At 33.9% G+C, this 20,229-nt stretch overlaps 2 protein-coding genes across 4 annotated transcripts in view; both read right to left on the reverse strand.

Annotated features, from left to right (window-relative positions):
• Positions 1-16,678, reverse strand: LOC118737717 (probable galactose-1-phosphate uridylyltransferase). Of its 2 annotated transcripts, none has more exons than XM_036468424.1 (4): positions 16,658-16,678; positions 1,422-1,591; positions 917-1,122; positions 1-839 (listed from the first exon to the last, which is right to left on the reverse strand). In XM_036468424.1, the coding sequence occupies exons 2-4, from the start codon at positions 1,527-1,529 to the stop codon at positions 185-187; spliced, it is 969 nt and encodes a 322-aa protein (XP_036324317.1). In that variant the 5' UTR covers positions 1,530-1,591; positions 16,658-16,678; the 3' UTR covers positions 1-184. The 2 variants fall into 2 exon arrangements, with proteins under 2 accessions (XP_036324317.1, XP_036324316.1); XM_036468423.1 differs by lacking the exon at positions 16,658-16,678 and adding an exon at positions 1,648-2,041.
• The window catches only part of LOC118737716 (neurexin-3-like), a 14,925-nt gene continuing 11,343 nt past the window's right edge, over positions 16,648-20,229 (reverse strand). For both annotated transcript variants that reach the window (XM_036468421.1, XM_036468420.1), the window contains exon 6: positions 16,648-17,699. In XM_036468421.1, the coding sequence (XP_036324314.1) occupies positions 16,648-17,699 (1,052 nt within the window). The remainder of the gene's footprint in view (positions 17,700-20,229) is intronic.

Below are 20,229 nucleotides of genomic sequence, written 5' to 3' on the forward strand. Positions count from 1 at the left end.
CAAATTAAAAAACAATGATTTTATTGCTGATTTTTGATTTACATACCCTGTATATATTTTTAAGAAATAATTTGCTACGAGAGATCGCTTTGATAAAAGTCAATTGCTTACAGCTATAATCCTAGATATCCGATATATTTAAACCATTCAGTATGTATCGCTCAACGAATTAATGGATTTTGCGTTAGTTCTCCGTATAATGTCGTTCACCATTAATTTCTCGTAAGCGTTGTGCTGCTTGCTCAGGTGTCAAATCGCGCTGAGCTTCGTTGAGCAATTCAAATCCGACCATAAATTTACGAACCGTTGCGGAGCGCAACAATGGTGGGTAGTATAGCGCGTGAAGCGTCCAATGTGTTAAGTCTGCGCCACTGGCCTCTCCAGTCGGTGCACCATGAAAGCCCATCGAATATGGAAAAGAACACTGAAATAAGTTGTCATATTTTATAGTTAGCTCCTTGATTACTTTTGCCAAATTATCCCTTTGTGCCGGTGTCACATCGCTAATACGTTTATTATCATTCCGGGAGATAAGTAATGTCTCAAAAGGCCATGCTGCCCAAAATGGTACCACAACTAACCAATCGGGATTCTCAACAACAATACGCTCCTTACGTTCCATCTCACGTTTCGCATAGTCATCTAATAATGGCCTACCATTCTTGCTGAAATAACTGCGCAAACGTTCGTCTTTTGTTTGCGGTTCCGATGGCAAAAATGAACAGCACCATATTTGACAGTGTGGGTGTGGATTTGAACAGCCCATGGCGGCGCCCTTGTTTTCGAATACCTGTACCCAAAGGTATTTTTTACTCAACTCATCAAACTGTTTAATCCATCTGTATGATTGAGAATGTAAACATGCATTACTAAATCAATATTTGTATAAGTGGAATACAGGGAACTAAATTCGCACTCATCTATGACGGCTCGTATTTCCGCAACGGTCATTTGTGGCAGTGTTACATTTGATTTTGGATGGAAACACATCACTCTGCATGTACCTCGTGCTTCGGTCACCTGAAAAAGAGGATCATCCGAAGGTGGCGGGACTGGGTTGTTTTCCATTAGAGCTGGAAAGTCATTTGTAAAAACAAATGTGCCTGTATATTTCGGATTCACCTGTAGAACATAGTAGGTGGACAGCAATTAGGCTTGGAATACATATTTAAATGTACATGATGTATGTGAAATGTATGTACTTACATACATAAGCACATAATAGGTACCCAGTAGATAATTTCAGGAGTTAAAATCCTTTCTGAAAACTTCCGAAAGGACTTCCTCCTTCGTCCTTCTAGAAGGCATGCAAGGAAACACTGTTTTCAGACCTTCTTGGGTAGGCCTCTTAGAATGGCTTCACTTAAGAAGGCCTACTTAAATTATTTTCTGGGTAGTTTTTATAAATTTTCATAGCCTACCGTTCCATTTGGTCGTGCTACACCTGGACTAAGCGGATTAGTGGGATCGAAATCAGGTATATTGCTCTTTTGTGGCGCTTCCTGCTGTCCGGTCCATGGTCGACGCATACGATGTGGGCTCACCAATACCCACTGGCCAGTCAAAGGGTTCAAGCGCCGATGTGGATGCTCTATATACATACATACGTACATAAACGTTATTAATATGAAACAATTAAAATTTTACCAGTTGCAACGAACTGCATTTCGATAGAAAAAAAATGATTTAATCAATCCAAGTACTTTGCACAATAACAAATAGCACTGACTGCCCCAACACCTGCGGCGAGTATTTATTAGAGACTAAAAAGCCCCCACTTGAGTACGCATCAGTCGATCACTCGCTCGCTATAAAATGCAATGTCAAGTGAGAATAAATAAATACATTTTTTTGTTCTCTTGCTTCTTGTCTTATCATCTAAAGCGCTTTTCAACTTATGTACGTGTTCGTATGTATATATACATATTCATACATATACTTTTATGTAGATGTGAACGTTCATATGCAAGCAAAACACGATTACATACGCGAACACAGTGTTATCACTGCTGTTGGATATCACCCAACATACAAAATATTTGCATTATGATGCTTACTTCATGTGCTGATGTATAAGTGTGCGCATGTTGCTTTTTTTACTATTTATGTATGTATACATATATTAATAAAATATTTAATTTTTCTTAAATATTTACAATGTTTTTCAGTTTAAAATGCTTTTGCTATGTTTTTTTTTTTTTAATGTGCAAATGCAAGAGCACATGCACCCGTTTGTGATTAAGGGTTTATTTTTCATGCTGTGCCCAAACCATACATAAAAAATTTCAAAATTTATACAAAATTTAGAAAAATTCAAGAAAATATTGTCAAATTTTGGCCGAGGGCATTCAATTCCGGGATCCCGGACACTTTCCCATGTCCGAGATCCCGAGATTTACAGAATGAAAGAGATGTTGAAATCGAAAAAAATTTATTCATTTGACATGAATCACGATAAATACAGGACACCAAAATTTGGATTGCAAGTGAACTTGAGCCATTTGCACTTGGAAATGAATTTCAGGACCTGCCTGAATAACTGTACTTTTTCAAACATTTTGTGCAAGAACTGTATAATAACGAAAAATCTGAAATCAATTGAAAACACAACCAGCAGATGGCAGAGTTGTTCATCATTTTACTTTGGTGGCATTTTTTGAAAAAGGATTTCTGCAAATATGAGTAAATGTTTTGGGCAATAATACAGATATTTTATTAAAATCTCAGGATCCCGAGATTAGAATTTTTGCATCCCTAAATCCCGTGATTGTTAAAATGCTTCGGGATTGAAGGCCCTAGTCTAGACAATCCCAAAATTTTATGGGCAATTGGTATTGGTGTTAGTACATGAACAATATTTTTATAAATGGAATCACAATAGGGGTATTCTCTGAGTCTTGCAAAGCCCTTGCACGGTGCACGGATTACACGATTTGCAAAGCTGTCCCATACGAAAACCGGTTTTTACCGTGCAATCCGTGCAATCTGTGCACAATGCAAGGGCTTTGCAAGACTCAGAGAATACCCCTAATAAAGTTTTAACTTTAAAAACATTGTGAATATTGAAAAAAACTCAACACGTGAACACGTTCGAGTGATTTGTATACAGTGGGGTCCACATAATTAGGAGCCCTATTTATTTAAAAGTTTTGTCATTTATTTTTTTCGTTATTTATTTTTAATATTTTTACAAAAATATAGTATATATATATATATACCACAGCGAAAACCAAGTAACTCAAAGTTTCAAACTTTGTACATGATTCTTAAAAATCGCCTTCTTTCGAAAAGGCCATCAAAATTTCAAACTTTGTAACCAGGATTTCAAAAAAAATTAAGATACTTTATATGGAAGAAAATCGTTAACACCGTCAGCGAAAAGGAAGCTCAAAAATCAACATATCTGGCCGCTTAAAAACTTGCGCAATATTATACTAAAATTTAATGTGCTATAATACTAGATACCCGAAGGTTTTCTAGAAATTCTGATGAAAAAGTATGAAATTAATATGTCCATTATCTGTATCATTTTATCAACCTTTTACAATGTTTGAATTTTTGAATTCCATGGTTTTCGTTTTCGTATAATTTTGAAAAAAAACAAATAAATTTAAACTTAATTGAGAAAAAATAATAAATGGGCGAAACGTATTTATAAAGAAGTAGTGTCCCTAATTATGTGACCACCACTGCAGATATGTATATTTATAATGCAACTGCAATTTAACCCAATTCCAATCCCAATTTTTTTTTTCTATGTAACTTGAATGGAAAATAAAAATCCTAAACTTATCTAATATTAAAGGTCGCGCTTTTAACAGGCATCTTTTAACATCCCTCCGGAGGTAATAAAGCTGGGACTGTTAAAAAAAGTAAGTAGTTTTTTGTTTTTAATCAGTCTATTTTACATACAAAATTTTTCATTAAGTCAAACATAGCGAGCAGCGAAGTAGCGATTCGAAGGCGGCTAATAATACGTATAACACTCGCAAATTTTGTTTGGCAATTCTGTAAATAATTTAAAATTAATTTAATTTGGAAATAACAATATTTTGTTGTGGAGTAATGGAAATATCATATTTTGATCTGGATTTCGTTGAATTTTATTTTGATACATTTCTTTTTCCTTAGAACGCGTGCTTCCTCTAATTTAAGCCGCATTCTTTGATAGCGTTCTCTTTATTTCAAAGGCTTCCTATGCACTGATGAGAGTTTTTTAATTCTTCACATATGTAAGTTATTCTGTACTGCAGTTTGCTTTTGAAGTAAAAGTACGTTTACATATACATATGTAAATATAAGCTCTGATCCAATACTTTTCGTCTAAAATCCTGTAAAAATGTCAAATAGCAAAATTACTCCTCAGAAGTGAGAGTAAAAAGTGAGTAACAACAAAAAGTATGGAATCAAAAAAAGCATTTTTCCGGTAAAAACGTCAACCAGTGATCGCTTGGCACTATTAATGATTTTACCATTTCATTTCATTTCTCTAAAAATCGCTCTCCTTTACAGGAAGTTGGAGGAATTTGGAGTACAGGATCATTTTTCCTGTAACTTCCTGCAAGTTCGTGTAAAAACCTGTAAGTTCATGCAGTACTGGATCAGAGCTATAATCTCAATCAAATATCGTTTGTTAATTGACCCATTTAAACAGTCAAATCTGAAATTATTAGCTGTCAAATTTGTTGCGCTTTATTTTTTTTTTTTATCGTGCCTCAAGGAAAACTTAAGTTTCTTCTCTATACCACTGTCATCACTTTTTTCTGCTAGGGGAGACTTTTGTATGGCTAATATATTTATTTACTTAAGCTCTAAAATGAGGATAATTTGTACATACTTTTACAATTCCGGGTTCGGCACTGAGGATGTTTTCATCTCGATTAGTATTTCTCTGTTCGGTGCCGAAGGTATTTCCTTTGGGTTTGTTGTCGAGGGTGTGATATTCTCTCTATTTTTATTACTGTCATTGATTTTATTGATTTGGATTGGTATAAAGGTCCTTACTAATTTGGTTTAGTTCCGATCAGTGGATCGTGAAACAATTAGCTGTACTCCTAAAGTTTCATATGAGCATTGAAGTCGGCTTTGTTTTTTGCCTTAAAACTATTTGTGTTAAAACTATTTCTCATACTAAATTTTGAAAGTTGATATAATTATGAAATAAGTTGATATGGTTTGCATGGCATTCGGTGAATACCCTTAATGACAATACATATATTTATGTACTTGCGTATGTTTATTGAAGGAGTGCGCACTACAATTCCGTCGGGCCTGGGTTAGAGCCCAGTTTCCGACTAGCATCAAAAACAAAAATAAAATAAAATGGCAAACCTTAAAGTCTATTTCTGCCTCGGAAAACAAGCTCTCATTTAATACAGTCGCCGTTCGGAGTCGGCGGTAAACTGTAGGGCCCTCCTATTTGTGTGAGAAGCTCGGCCAAACACCAACTTATTGTGTAAGCACCAATCTATTATTATTACTGTTATTACTTACATGCATATGTATGTATACATACTTGGTTGGTCCTTAAAGTATGAACATCATGGATTACCCCTCTATTTTGTTCTTTATACAAAATAAATACATCCAAGAAATTTTCACACTGTTAAACAAATTTTTGAGGGCCCCTACCATCAAATTAAGGAGAATTAAATTCTCTATCAAATGACATCAAAATTTTCCAAATCCTTGAAGAGGTTTTCGAGAAATATTAGTTTTAAAAAAAATGCTTAATTTAAACTTTGACCTTTAATAATTGTTGTAGTTGTTGTTTCCCAAAAAGATATATATCTCGTTACGCTCACCTCAATGATCTCCATCGATCCCAATATGATTTTTTTTTAATTTGAGAATTGTAGGTATTCTACATTTATGCCGAATACGTTTCAATAGAATGTCAAATTTATCAGGTTTCAAGTAAAAATTTTGTGGAATTTTTGCGATTAAAAAAAACATTCCAAGCCCTGATAGCCACCGCTAAAAAATTTTTAATTTATTTTAATATTCGTGGATATTTTTATTTTGTGTTTCAAGTCAATGTCAAAAAACAACAACATTTTCAATAAATATTTTGTTTTTTTTTATTTATTTATTCATTATTAGATGTACTTTATTTTTGCAATTTATCAGTCATTCTGTTTTCTTATTATTTTTTTATTATTGTTATAAATTATAAAATCTAATACAAACAAACAAAGCAATTTAACAATCACTGCCGCTACATACGATATACCATACATTGTAATTTTATGCTATATGTTTACATAGGTGTATATAGAGATGTAAGTGTATTTTTAGTTATATGCGTTAATTATGACGTATGTACATACGTATGTATGTATGTTGTTTACATCTTATTTCGTCATTTTAATTGCCATCCAATATATGCGGCCTACATATGTATATATGCAAAATGGGTAAGACGTGTGGGGGTGGTGTTTTAAAAGAGTGTATAATTAAATATATGTATGTATTTATAGTAAGTATGTGTATTTATGTGTGTATTAAAGTATGCACATCCTTATGTATGGTATGTACGTGTGTATGCATGCATATACATATGTATATATTTATTTGATATTTTTTCTATACATTTTCCATTTTCCGTATATAATATTAAATAACAATGGGTAAGAGTAAAGTATTCATTTATGTACTTGAGGATGCAAGTGACAATTTAATTAATTTATTGATCGATTTATGTATCAACACTCCATCCACTCCATCACTCTTTCAGTTTCCATTACTAACTAACGTATTCATTTATATGTATATACTATGTATGTATTTTTTGCATACAAATCCTCATAGTTAGTATGAGTAAGTCGACATTGTACAAACATAACATATTTATTTCCGAAGCCTCTTTACTATACAAACATACATATATATGATAGGCATATTGTTGTTGTCATTTGTATCATTTCATCTGCGATTCACATTTCACTTAAATACAAAGTTGTATGTTTAATGCACACTTGCCCTTAGATGTTACATATGAAACATCGCGTGAAATTATAATTTATGTACAATTTACTGAATTCCTGAACCATTGCAAGCAAACGAATGGAAGGGATTGACATTTTTTTTTGTTTTTTTGTTTTTGTTTTTAAAATCATATTTATTTCATTTTGCATGAGCCCATGTATGTATGTATATATATGTATGCACTATGTCCGTATGTGTTTTGAAGTAATAAATTTGAAATCCTTACCACTTTCCAAATTTTAAATTTTTGTTCTGAAAGTGTCGCCAATCACGTATGTATGTACCTTCTTGGCTGCCAGTGCGTATGAGTAACATTGAAGAATTGTTAGCAAGAAATTGGTGGTGCGTACTGGTTGCAGTTAAATACCTTTTCCTTGCAAATAACTGGGTTGTCATTAAAATAAAATAAATATTTGGCGCATACACTTGCTTGGCCGCGCTTGATTTGCGGTGTGCGCATTGATATTGTTACACAAAGGAGAAGGACTTACAGTTTTACAGCCATACACTCAGAGGTTTGCCATTGCCTGCCGAGGTCCGACCGCTATTAAAAAAAAAACTTTTTGATAACATCTTAACTCTCAGTATGGGTAAAGTTTATGTTAACCCAACAGAAAATGTTTAATTTTTCATATGAATCAGGGTATGTTTACTGCTGTTGCAAGTGATTGTATTATTCGCTAAGAGAATTCCACAATGCACTACACTAGTGTATTGATAAAAAGCAAGGTGAAAATTTTACAAATACTCAAACAGCTGTTCTAGCAACACTGCTCGTTGAAATGGTCTAGGGACTGTCTAGGTGCATTTCGGGCCCATTTTAGGACTAGTTCGGCACCATTTCGGGAATAGTTCAGAACTCCTTTCGGATATATTTCGGGGATAGTACGGGACTAGATCGGGACTAGTTCATAACATTTTCGGGGCTACTTCGGGCCTAGTTCAGGACTTTTTCTGGTCTAGCTCGGCACTAGTTCCGTATGTTTTCGGAACATTTTGACCCCAGTTGGGGATAACTTCAGAACATTTTTGGGACTTTTTCAGCCCAGTCCGAGACTAGTTCAGAATTCTCTCGGGCTTAATTCGGGATAATTTCGGGACTAGTTAGAACCAATTCGGCAGTAGTTCAGGGCTTTTCGTTTTTAGTTCGGTGCTAATTAAAGACGTATTCGGTACCATTTCAGGTCTTGTTCGGTATACAGATAATTACAAATACATCAAATTTTAGGAGCACCTGGAACTCAGGCCTTTTTTTTTGCTGTTTGTCGTCTCTCGAATGGAACGCTGGACCTACCGAGTGATAGTGTACACCTCTTTCCACTCGACCTCGGCAGTCGCAGTTGTCATAATCGGTGGCAAATTGCACCTCTGCATAGCTTTGGGCTGTTTCGGAACCAGTCAAAAGTCGCAGTTTTTTACTGCAGCAATAAAAAAAAAAATATTGTTGTAGTTCCGAGCTACATACAGTTGTATTTACTACACTAGACAAACTGAAAATTAAGAAAAAGTTACAATTAGCAGGGGACGAAGTTTTAGTAGCTGCAATAAGTTTTCAAACACACGGACATATACTACATATGTATGTATCTACATACATACAAAACACGAGTATTTTATTAGGACTCTATAATTAAAAAAAAAGCTTTGATTCTGAATCATGATTACTAATACTTACTGTTCGTCTTGATAACTTGCAAACGAGTAGCGTTTCATAAATATTTTTGTTTTCCTTTTGAAATTTATACATACATTTCTTGAAATAATTCTTTTTTCACTTTAGTGATTCATTGAAGTTCAAATACAAAAGTACATAAGTATATACATATGTAAGTAGAATTTCTTGTGCAATATTATAACTTTGGTGTCTTAGTTGAACATAAGGTGAATTTCGAAGAATAAAATATAACAAATTTAAAGAAATTACGCCATAGCATAACCACAACAACATACATACGTTTGATTTTAAAATATTAGGGAACTTTAACTGTGCTTTTTTACATATTTCATTCGTGTTCCAATTCATTTTTAATACATACATTTCAACAATAAGATTTTTTAGATAAAAATAAAAGTGTTATCGTGTAGTTTCTTACATGCGATTCAATCGTCTATCGTTTGCTGGAGAATTTCAGTAGAATTTTAAATTCATTTTAATGGTAATTTTAGGGTGCACAAATTTTTAAGATAATATTTTTTTAAGATTATTTTTTTAGGGATTTTTGGTGTAAGATTCTTTTTTTGTATAATTTAACGAACGAGAATTTTTCATGGAATGCGTTGTATTTTACAGATGAGATGAGTTACACAAATGTTTTTTTTTTCAATTTTTTTCTTAATTTTTTGCTGAAAATATTTCTGCGTGCCAGAATTTTTGAACGTGAGTGATAAATAACGCCCTTAACATATTTTATTTTGGCTAAGATGTTTAAAATAGCAAAATAAAAAATGTCATGTAATTCAAATTAAGCCTTCTACATAACCCAACTAAAATACATATTTATGGTGTCGTTGACTGATCTAGCTGTTTGAATCTCAGCTTCGTAAATGAAGGGCCACTTAAAAGAAAGTGTTGAAATTATTTGGTCTCTCGTATCGTGTCCTCGCCAAACTAATCGCATACGCAGACGACTGTTTTATACTGGTGTCCAGCGATTCCCTTGTTGACCTATGTTTGGAAGTAAAGCCATACCCTATCCGCTAGTAAACAAAGGGCGATTCCTTTCAATATCTCGACTTGTACAAAGTCATCCTTACGAACTCACGGAAGAAATTCACATCTATATCGCGCAATCACTAGACCCGACATTGTACTGGCAGGCCCTGAGCAAGAATTGCCGAGAGACACTCACTTCATTAACCAAATCTCGCTCCATGCGAAGTGAATTCACTCTCCACAGCTCAACCACCACCTATCGTAAGCGAAGAGCTTCAGCTGTCACGAGAGACACGCATAACTTTTGCGCTCTTTAGCATATTTGACCTGTGTTGCCGTTGAAAATTTTCAGAAAGTCGCATAAAAGGGGTCATTGGCGAAAAAAAGGGCCACCATATAATTTTTGCTTTTCTTTAGTAGTAAAAGAATAAATTCTTTCTGTGTTGCGAGAAAAGAGCGGCGGAAGTATTTTTGCGCTTTGCACAAAACAGGGTTGCGAACATACACATATGTATGTAAATCTAGTTGCTGCAAGGAGAAGGGTTGCATTTCCTTTAAAAGTTTTAAGTGATGTATTTTTACGTAATTACAGGAGGAAAATTCTTTTAATAGCATGGTTCTGTTAACATTTCCTAGCAAATCTCTGAAAAGGGGCAAAAGTCGCATATAATTCTGGAAAAGGGTCAAAAAATCAAAATTTTCAAAAAGTCGGGTCGAAGGGTATTGGCGCTTAAAAAGTATCAAATTGCCCCTTAAGTCGCACAACGGCAACACTGTGTTTGACATGTAGACTCGACGCGGGCATGCCCAATGTCAATCCATTTATAAGACCACGTCAAAAAAAATCCTGCAATGCACCGGACCCTGTTGGGTCAAATCCAGTAATTAAAAAATACATTAGAGTTTAAAGAATCTGAGTTTGCACAATACTTAAATGTAATCAACGTATTCTGCAAAAGTTTATTTATGTAAACTCCGCCTAAGGCATTGTTTTAAGTGCTGTTAGTTTATATTTTTGAGCAATGAAAAGTAACATATGGCACCATTATATTAAGTATGCAACAGCATACATGCATGCATAACAGCATAGAATTCAAAAGGTATTCTTCTCAAAAACAAAAAGATTTTCCTTTTGCCAATTTAAGGAAGATTTTACTGCATATAAAAGCACTACGATTTTCTCCATTTAGTGCTATTTTTTTAGACAAAAATTTAAAAAAAAAATCTCTTTTATTTTGAGAAAATTTGCGTAGAATTATATTCAAAAAATTAAAAAAAAAGACCTCTATGAACTAGTAAAAAAATTGTATTTTAAGTCAAAAGCTAAAAATAAGGGTGTTCATTGTATTAGTTTCATATTAAGGGTATTCTCTGACCATAGCAAAGCCGTTACATGGTGCACGGTAGAACCTATTTTCCTATGGCAAAAACTTTGCAAACCATGCAATCCGTACACCGTGCAATCCTTGCAAGCCTTTTGAGAATACCCCTATTGTGGTAACGTATGCCAGGCGGAGCTTTGATTTGTATGTTTGTGTATATGTCTCGTATGCAAATTTTTATGTGACTTATGTATTTTCGTAAGTATCAATTGTTTTTGTTTTTCACTTAGTTTTAGTTAAATTGTATTTCAAAACGTGTGTCTTTTGCATTTGATATGTTCAAGTTAAGCATATATCTTTTAAGTCCATGTAAGTATAGACAAAAGTTCTTACAAAAATTCTTAAAAAACCAACACAAAAAAATTGTCTACTAATATTAGCATCAAAAACGATAGATATATGTATGTATGTATGTATTATGTGTTACATACAAATGCATGCAATTTCTGTAAAAATTTTAGAGCATTCAAATAGCCTGTTGTAGTTTTTACGGTGTTGTTGTATAATAAATACATATTGTAAAAAGTTAAATATTTGATACAGTGAACACTGGCAATATGTATGTACTTAAATTGCCTTCACACATACATATAAATACATGTATGTCGCCACATGAATATGAAAGAACAAATAATGAGCGGCGTTCGTGTGCGGATAAGTATCGAATTACACTGCAAAGTGTTCATGTAGTGCGCATGTGTAGTGCAGTAAGCTAACCAGTGTACATATTTATGCGTGAATTTGCAAACTTATCGCATGACTGCGTGAGCTTGTGTAAATCGGCGAGGGGCGTGTAAAATCGCACCGAAAAAATGGTCAAGCGTAGTGTCTATTTATTTTAGTTTGCTTACTTTCTGAGCCTATTTTTGCATTACATAAGTATTTTATTTTTCTTGAGTGTCAAAGCCAAATAGTTACTTACTATGTGATTATGTCATAGATTCTGTAATATTATTTTATATTTTTCTTTTGCCACGGAATCCTATATATGTAATTATTATTTTTATAATATTGTTTTTGTGTTTTTCTTTTCTTTCTCATTTTTGTAGATCATCATAATAAGTTTCTAATGATTTTACTTGCTGTATTGATTTTCTAATATTATTTGTCTCTTGCTTTGTAGTATTAGTTTGTAATATTTTTTTTTTGTTAAATTAAAGAAATTTAATTTGGTTTTATAAATTTGGGACTAAGTATTAGTTACATTACAGCACCACATTTGTTATATTTTTTTTTCGTTTATAAATTTACATGAAGAATTCAACGAATCAAATTTGGTTAAATATTTAGATTTGCTTGAATTTGGAACTATTTTGGTTTAATTTTTTGCCTATTTCATTTTAATATTGTTTCATATTCATTTATAAGCCGCAATTGTTTTGTCGCTTTACAGCAACTACTACCTTCTTCTGCTTAAATTTTCTTCTTTGTAGCCAACGTTCGTCTCCAGTATTTTGTGTGCTCTCACTTATGTTCAAGAATATTTTAAACTAATTGCGTCTCTTCCCCATCCAGGCGTTATACAGTTTTAACATATTTATTTATTCTAATATCATCTTAGCGTATAGTAATGTACATTTAATATGTTATACTCATTTCCGCATATGGCCACTAACTGTCTTTCCTTTATTGCTAATATAAAGTTAAATTTATTTTAAACAGACTCTTCCGACAACAAAACCCATGGAATTTGCGAATTTTTCTTTTCTAACTTTTGTAACATAAAGTCAAACTTGGATTCACTTCGAACATCAGCAGCCGAATCAGGAAACACATTTTTCACAATACTTTGAATTAGACTGGCCACTTTATTCATATCGGCGTTCCCAGCGGAAGGTCTACAGCGAGATAAAAATAAAAGCCAATTTGGTTGCTTTTTATAAATGTAAACAGAAACCGCACCGTTCCATGATCTGTTATCAGGTTCTGATCGATTCTGGCAAGCGTTCATCTTCATCAGCCAAAGGTAAACAGTTTTGTCATTCGTTTATTAGGAAGTAACGATTTGCAGATACATTCCGGTGCAAATAAGGCACCATCTAAGTATCAAGTGTACTAATAGACCGTTTTACAGTATCACCGACGATATGTAGTTGAAGCATAGTAAGACATGCATAGATTTGCAAAAAAGTTGAACCGCTAGTTGGCATTGAAGTCAAAATAAAAAATATATTCCACATAAAATTAATTGTTTATTTGCGTTAAAAATTCGTTTAAAAACAATGTTATCAAAAAAAATTTCAAGTGAAATTTTCGTGACGTAACGTCATGTAGCGTCACGTCAGATAATTGGGCTGATAAAAAACAGGAAAATTTTTACATTTAAAAACGTGGAAAATTTACCTTAAGTACTTATTTAAAAAATTGCCAATAAAAAGTATACAAATAATCTTGGCAGATTTGCGGGGCCTTGCACTTTTGTAACCCAAGTCAAGCCCCACTTATGTTTTTTGTAACGCCACGCCAGCGCATATGTTTGCTTATATGTATATTTAAATCTATACTACCAAATTTTGAATTTTAAATTTTATTTCTTAACATTTTGTCACACAAATGTCACGTCTCGTCAGATTAGAAATACCAATATAGGCACGTATGTATGTACATATGTCCGCTTGTTCAATCGAATCGATCCTAATCTCCGTTGCTTTTAGAGTTCCATTTTGATAACACGAAGAGAAGCCAAGTCTAAATTTGGGATCAGTGATAAACTAACACGGCTATAAAGAGTATCCGCGATCCGTTGAGATTGCAGAAAAAGCAGCTCCCAAGTGCAAGACGATGTACGACTTTCCAACACAAAACGACTCATATGGGGACACATACCATTGCTGGCATAAAAAATTTTTTTATTGTGAAAGGCTTTGGATATGTATTTAGAATACAATATTAACACCACCAAAAACGTTAGTCTGTAGAGCAAACGCAAAATAACTCCTGCCAGCAGGGGCTACTTTAAGTTCGGTAGGCAATTGAAAAGTACAATCCTCTATCGATGAAGAAAAATCGCGCTCTATAAATCTATTATCAAGACACAGAAACGTGGATGATCATAAAGAAAGCTGCGATTACTTTGGTAGATTTTGAAAATAGTTTGGGCGATGCGTACCGCAGAAGAATGAATGATGAACTTTGTATAAGATATTTTTATTGATATGTACAGAGTCAAATACGTCTGTCGTTGGGTAGAGATATGTACAAGTACTAACTAATCTTCACTAGAATCAGGTATCAATAAAAAAATCATACGTAATCGTCATACAACTGTAGGTCCACAAATTGTCGGAAATCTTCAAAACGCATTCTACAAATTGTAAGAGAAACTCCGGCAAATACTTGAGTACAAAGTGAACGCGAAATATAATAATTTAAAAATATATGCGTTAAGATCCAAAGAACTAGGGATATGGAGAGATAAAAGTATCGGGTATTTCAGTATAATTGGGACCTGAAAGAAATTCCACAGGTCGTCCCCGGTCGAAATTCTGTATTCTGTATAACGATGACCTCCAAATGGAATGCATAGTTGCAGCAGACGTTTTCTCTGAAAACCTGGGATTATGGAGATCAATTACATATGCCTGATATTGCAAGTATTTTTCAGATAGGAGTATCTTTTACAACATATTCTAAGCAGTAAAAGACTCGTTTGAGCGCAATAAATAGTCAGATATGGAAAGATTTATTTTAAACCCCTGATCATAGCAGCGCATGAGTTAAACATTGGCCTCAATCGAAGACTCGACAGTTCTAGTTTCAAGAAGGAGGACGTTAATCTGTTTGCCTTTTAGTAATATGCTTTCTAAAAATTATATACATATACATTTTTTTAACAATAAAAACTAAAAATTAAATTAAAAAAAAGAAAAAATTATAATAATAAAATATAAAAAATTAAATTAAATTAAAAAAATAAAATATAAAAATTTAAAGAAAATTAAGTTATTAAATGCACAAAAAACTTTTTGAAAAAAATTAAAAATAAATAAGATAAGTTCCTAAAATTAAATTAAATAAAAAAATATTTTTTTCATTTTAAAGCAACAAAATCTAAAAATTAAAAGAAAATTTTTTAAAATGAAGGAAAAATAAATAAAATGAACTCCAAAACATTACATTAAATTAAAAATAAAAAATATTTTTCTTAAAAACAACACACAAATTCTAAAAATTAAACAAAGATTAAAATAAAAAGAAATCTTTTAAATATGAAAAAAATTTATAAAACAACTATAAAAATTAAATGAAATTTCAAAAATATATATTTCTCTATTTAAACCAATAAAATCTAAAAATTAAAACAAAATTAAGTTAAAACAAGAAAAAAAAATTCATCAAAAAAAGAAGGACATTTCGGTTCCGAGGACTTGAACCTCGAGCCGGAGTAGCGCGAGCAAACCATCTTCATTGGAAACATGCTCAATTGCTTTTCAACATTAAAGTTGGCTATTTTTTTAAAACTTTCTTAACGGAATAAACAAAATCTATCAAACTATCTTGCCTGCACTGTCTTTTTCAATTGTCTCACAAAAGTCTGGCAATTATTTCAGCCCGAATTGCCCAAGGCGATAAACGTCTATAAAGTTAAAAAAGAAAATTTAACAACTTCTACTTTCGTAGGACATACGGTAGAAGGCCTTAAGTTCTACTAAAGCTGCTTCTTTAATTAATAAAAGTCATACTTCTGAAAAGGGTTTACAATGTCAGCTTGAAGATGAGAGTGATGCTTTTCTAGAAAACAAAATATGTATCTCTATTAATGATTAGCCCGCTAATTTTTTGTGTTGAATTGAACTACATATTTTGAAAAGTGTCATATTTTACCAATTATTTTCAAATTTGCACTCCGCAATTGCTTTTCAGTTTATTGTCCCAACACTGAAGCGGCTGCTGATGCACCTCATGATTATTATCTCTCTCGTTTTGCTTTTTGTACATTACATACATACATATAAGTTGTGTATTAACTATTACATATGTACGTGTAGCTTAGTGATAAACTTGTTATTATTAATAATAGTAGTTATTTTTTAAAGTTTAATGGATATTTTACGGTTCTCAAATTTATTGTGTTCTCTTGGCTGCTAGTTGTTATATTGCATGTATACATACATATGTATGTATGTATGTATGTATGTATGTATGTATGTATGTATTGTGCTGCAACATTTCAAGTCGAACTATGCCGCCCAAACTATTGTAGGTAACTACAGTTATGTATGCATGTGTATACTCGTATGTATATTTAATTTTTTACGACTAGTCACCACTATATATGTATGTATGTATATGCTCACGTGGTCTTTTTGTTACATACACACTATATACCTACTTATTTATGCACCTACATAAATACGTACGTATGTATGCATGTGCGTTTATAATTTCTAGAATTTTCTTTTTATAGATTACTCTCTGTGTTTGTATTGGTTTGTCTGTTTCTTCTTTACCTGTGTTTGTGTGTGTTTTTGTGTGCCTTTGACTAAGTATGTAGGTATCTCATAAATTAATTATTGCTAACTTGAATTAAATATTAAAATACTTCACCAGAACTCGTCAACCGTTCACTGCTTATCCAAGAACTCGCCACCTCAAACCTACAGTCTTCACTCAAACAAAAACAATTTACACATACCATTCTTTCACGTCCTTGGAATCACGTTTTTTCGGTTTGGGTTGCACCAGCCCGGCCATTTGCGGACGGCCATCGGCCCCAGTGCTGGCCATGCCGGAGCTGATGCAGCCATAGCCGACCGTGCCGCCGCCACCACCTCCGCTGACTCCAGAAGCGCCGAGCATGCTGCCACTACCGCTACCACCACCACCAGTGCCACCGCCACCTCCACCGCCTCCTGTATTATGCCCATTTGTTAAATTCTGATGATGTGTCCCGTGGTGGCGTTGCTGATGATAGGAACCGTTTGTGCTGCTATTGCCCAGCAATGCCGCATTGGGATTATGCCCATAGGCGGCGGCCTTTTCTCCTTCCGTCTTGTAGTTGCGATCACCGGTCGATTTGAGCCACAGCACCAGCAGTATGACAAGTATAACAGCTATCAGTATACCGGCTACAATACCGATTATCATAGCCGTGCGCTCCTCCTCGATGGAGTTAACGCGTCCCCCTTTACCCTTGGAGCGATAATTATTCCCATACGAAGGCGGTTGCTGTGGTGGCATTTGATAGTATGGCGGCGACTCATGTGGCGGCGGTATATGTGGCGATGGCCGTTCTCCTGGTATAGATATATGCTCGCCATTGAATATCATATTTGATTTATCATCGTCCTCTCCATGATGCCGTTCACCACCATTTCCGCCGCTAAATACTTGTACTATATCGTATGGCGTTGTTGGGTGTTCGGTAGCTGTGGAATGAACTTCGGGTGGTGGTGTTGCTTGGCTAGTTGTTGTGGTCAAGGTCGTTGTAGATGTTCGCTGCGTAGACGTAGTGTAGACGGATGTGGGTGTCGATGTCTGGCGCTGCTGGGTAACTATGTTCGTAGTAGCGCTATATGGGACGGTAGTTTCACGCGGTGCATACGTCTGACTTTCGGTTCGAGTCACAACACTACTGGAACTGGTGCTACTTGAACGCTGCTGTTCTGTGGTTGAGGACGTATCAGTGCGGCGGCTCGTACCATCTGTGGTGGACGACACGATTTCATTGTTGCTCTCTGAAATTAATGTGCATAGTTTAGTACATAGATATGTGTGTATGTCTGAAATGCTTAACTAAATGGGCACGACTTTACCCAGATAAATACCCAACCACGAAATTGGAACCAAAAATAGTTATAATTATTTGATTTTTAAAATTCTGACAGCGGATTCAGAATTAGCGACTCCGAAACCCCGCTAATACGAAAATTCGAATAGTTTCTTTAAAGCTTCGAATTTTGGCCGCACTTTTGGATTTCGGCTGCACTGTGAGATGGATCGCTTAAAACTCTGACTAACATTTGGAATACTTTTTTAGGTTTTTGAAAAAGCACCTGTTAAAGACGTTAAATTCAATTTTGGCATTTTAACGCCATATGGGTTCACTGGTAATATAGTAATTCGGATAAAAGAGGAAAAAGAACTTTCACTTCAGTTACGAGCGGGATCCACCCACAATTTAATCCGAATCTTTACAACAGTTTTGGGTATGCAGTTTTATAGTCGATGCAATTTAAGTGTCATAAAATGCAAGTTTCAACCGGCTGAAAAATTCCGTTGATTTTTGAGAATTTTTCTTGGTGACCGGAGGTTTTTTCATATAACAAATGTCATTTACAAAAACTGGCGTTGATTTTTTTTTTTTTTAATTTTGTTGCAAACGGTCTGCAAAACTGCAAAAACCCGGGGGACTATGAAACGGCCCGTAAAGATTCAGATTCAAAAGCTCAAAATTTTTATGAAAATTTGTTAATTTTTTATTACGTTTGAAACTTTGACTTATGTATGCATATGGTTTTGGCTAAAGCTTGGACAATGTTTTAACAGAAAAATAACTTGAAAAACGATGAGAATATTTCAAAACGAATCAATACCTGAACACTTGTTTGAAATTTTAAAACAACACTTTGAAGAAACCTTTTTATTTATTTATTGTTAATTTACTCAAAATATTTATGAATATGCGTAGGGTTTTTAACAATTCGATAAATAAGTAAAACAAAAAACAAAAACACTTTATCAATAAAACTGTGCAACTCTAATTATTCTCTAGTAAGTATTTTTTTGTAACTTTATTCGTCTTTTTTGTTTGTCGTTTATTGCCAATAAAAGCACATCAACATATATTTAAGCTTATTGCTGATTAAGACATAGATATGTACATGTATATGTATGTACCCACCAAACAATTTGTGTTGCCCGCAATAAGAAAAGGTGTCGCAAACGGCAAACAAATTTATTGCCGGTAATATCGCCATCGTATCGATTTATTACTATCGAGTGAGTCGTTTTCTTATCGCCTTATTATTGCTACAGGCGGTATTTGGAATGATTTTGTTTTTTTAATAAATCATTTATTTTTTGCAAAAAAAATTGGAACTTAAAAACGGAATTAATTCGTTCTGTCGCTATGGGACTTTCTATTTTTTTCAATCCTATCTTTGGCATAAATTAGATGCTTTTGGACAAAACTATTGACGGGAAATTCATAAGTTTTTGGAATTTTTGATGACATAATTATTCCAAAATTGGCATGAAAGAAACAATGTGGCCGATTTCTCACTACGGCAATAAATGTGCGAGTCGCCAATTTATTGCCATTGACAATTGTTACCTATTTCTCATGTTTTGCATGGTGGGATGTTTTACATGGTGGGTATGCTCAAATACATAAACATATGTACAATAGATATGTATGTATGTATGTATGTATGCGTGTAAGTGCAGACTTTTTAAGTTTTCAAAATCAAAATGGGTCAGATCTGTGCATTTTCTGCCGATATGTGTAAATACATATGTATGTAGAAGAGACATTCGAAGCTATAAACTAAATTAATAGAGATACGTGATTTTAAAGTTTAACAATGTGCATATCTACATAAACGTTTTTTCATACATATATACATACTCAAATGCATACAAACAATGTTGCATGCATACTCCTACATACATACATAGATAAACCTATAGACTTTTCCAAATACATACATACAAACATCTCGCAACTTTACTACATATAATTACACACTAACTCTTACAATCAGACTCGATTCATATTCGTAGATATTTTTCTGTAAATTTGCATTGTATTGTACATTCTATTTATGTAGTATGTATGCTAGAACAAAAATGCATCCATGTAATATTTATATATGACCATATATACTATATGTATGTATGTACAATTGGCAAGCGCGTCAGATAGTATACAATGCCTTTAGTATCTACATATGTACATATGTATGTATGTTTGAGTAGCCATCACGTCGAGTGGACACCTGAGAGGTGGTTGGCATGCTTTTGCATTTTTGTTTGATGCAGCTGTTACCGTTGCTTTAGCTTGAGTGGTCGAGCCGCGTTGTTCAAGTGGCGTTGGCGATAGCTGTAGTGATAACGATACCGCAATTTTATCGGGTTCGCCCGAACAGTGAGTGCCCGGCATGATGGTGGTGATGTTGTCTTTTTTGTTGTTAGCATTGTTGTAAATTGCAAGTGTTGTTGATCGTGATCGTGGTCGTGGTCGTGGTCGTGGGCATGGTCGTGTTG

The sequence above is a fragment of the Rhagoletis pomonella genome, unplaced genomic scaffold (assembly GCF_013731165.1).
Source record: "Rhagoletis pomonella isolate Grant_MI unplaced genomic scaffold, Rhpom_1.0 Rhpom_scaffold_00004, whole genome shotgun sequence".
Taxonomy (NCBI): domain Eukaryota; kingdom Metazoa; phylum Arthropoda; class Insecta; order Diptera; family Tephritidae; genus Rhagoletis; species Rhagoletis pomonella.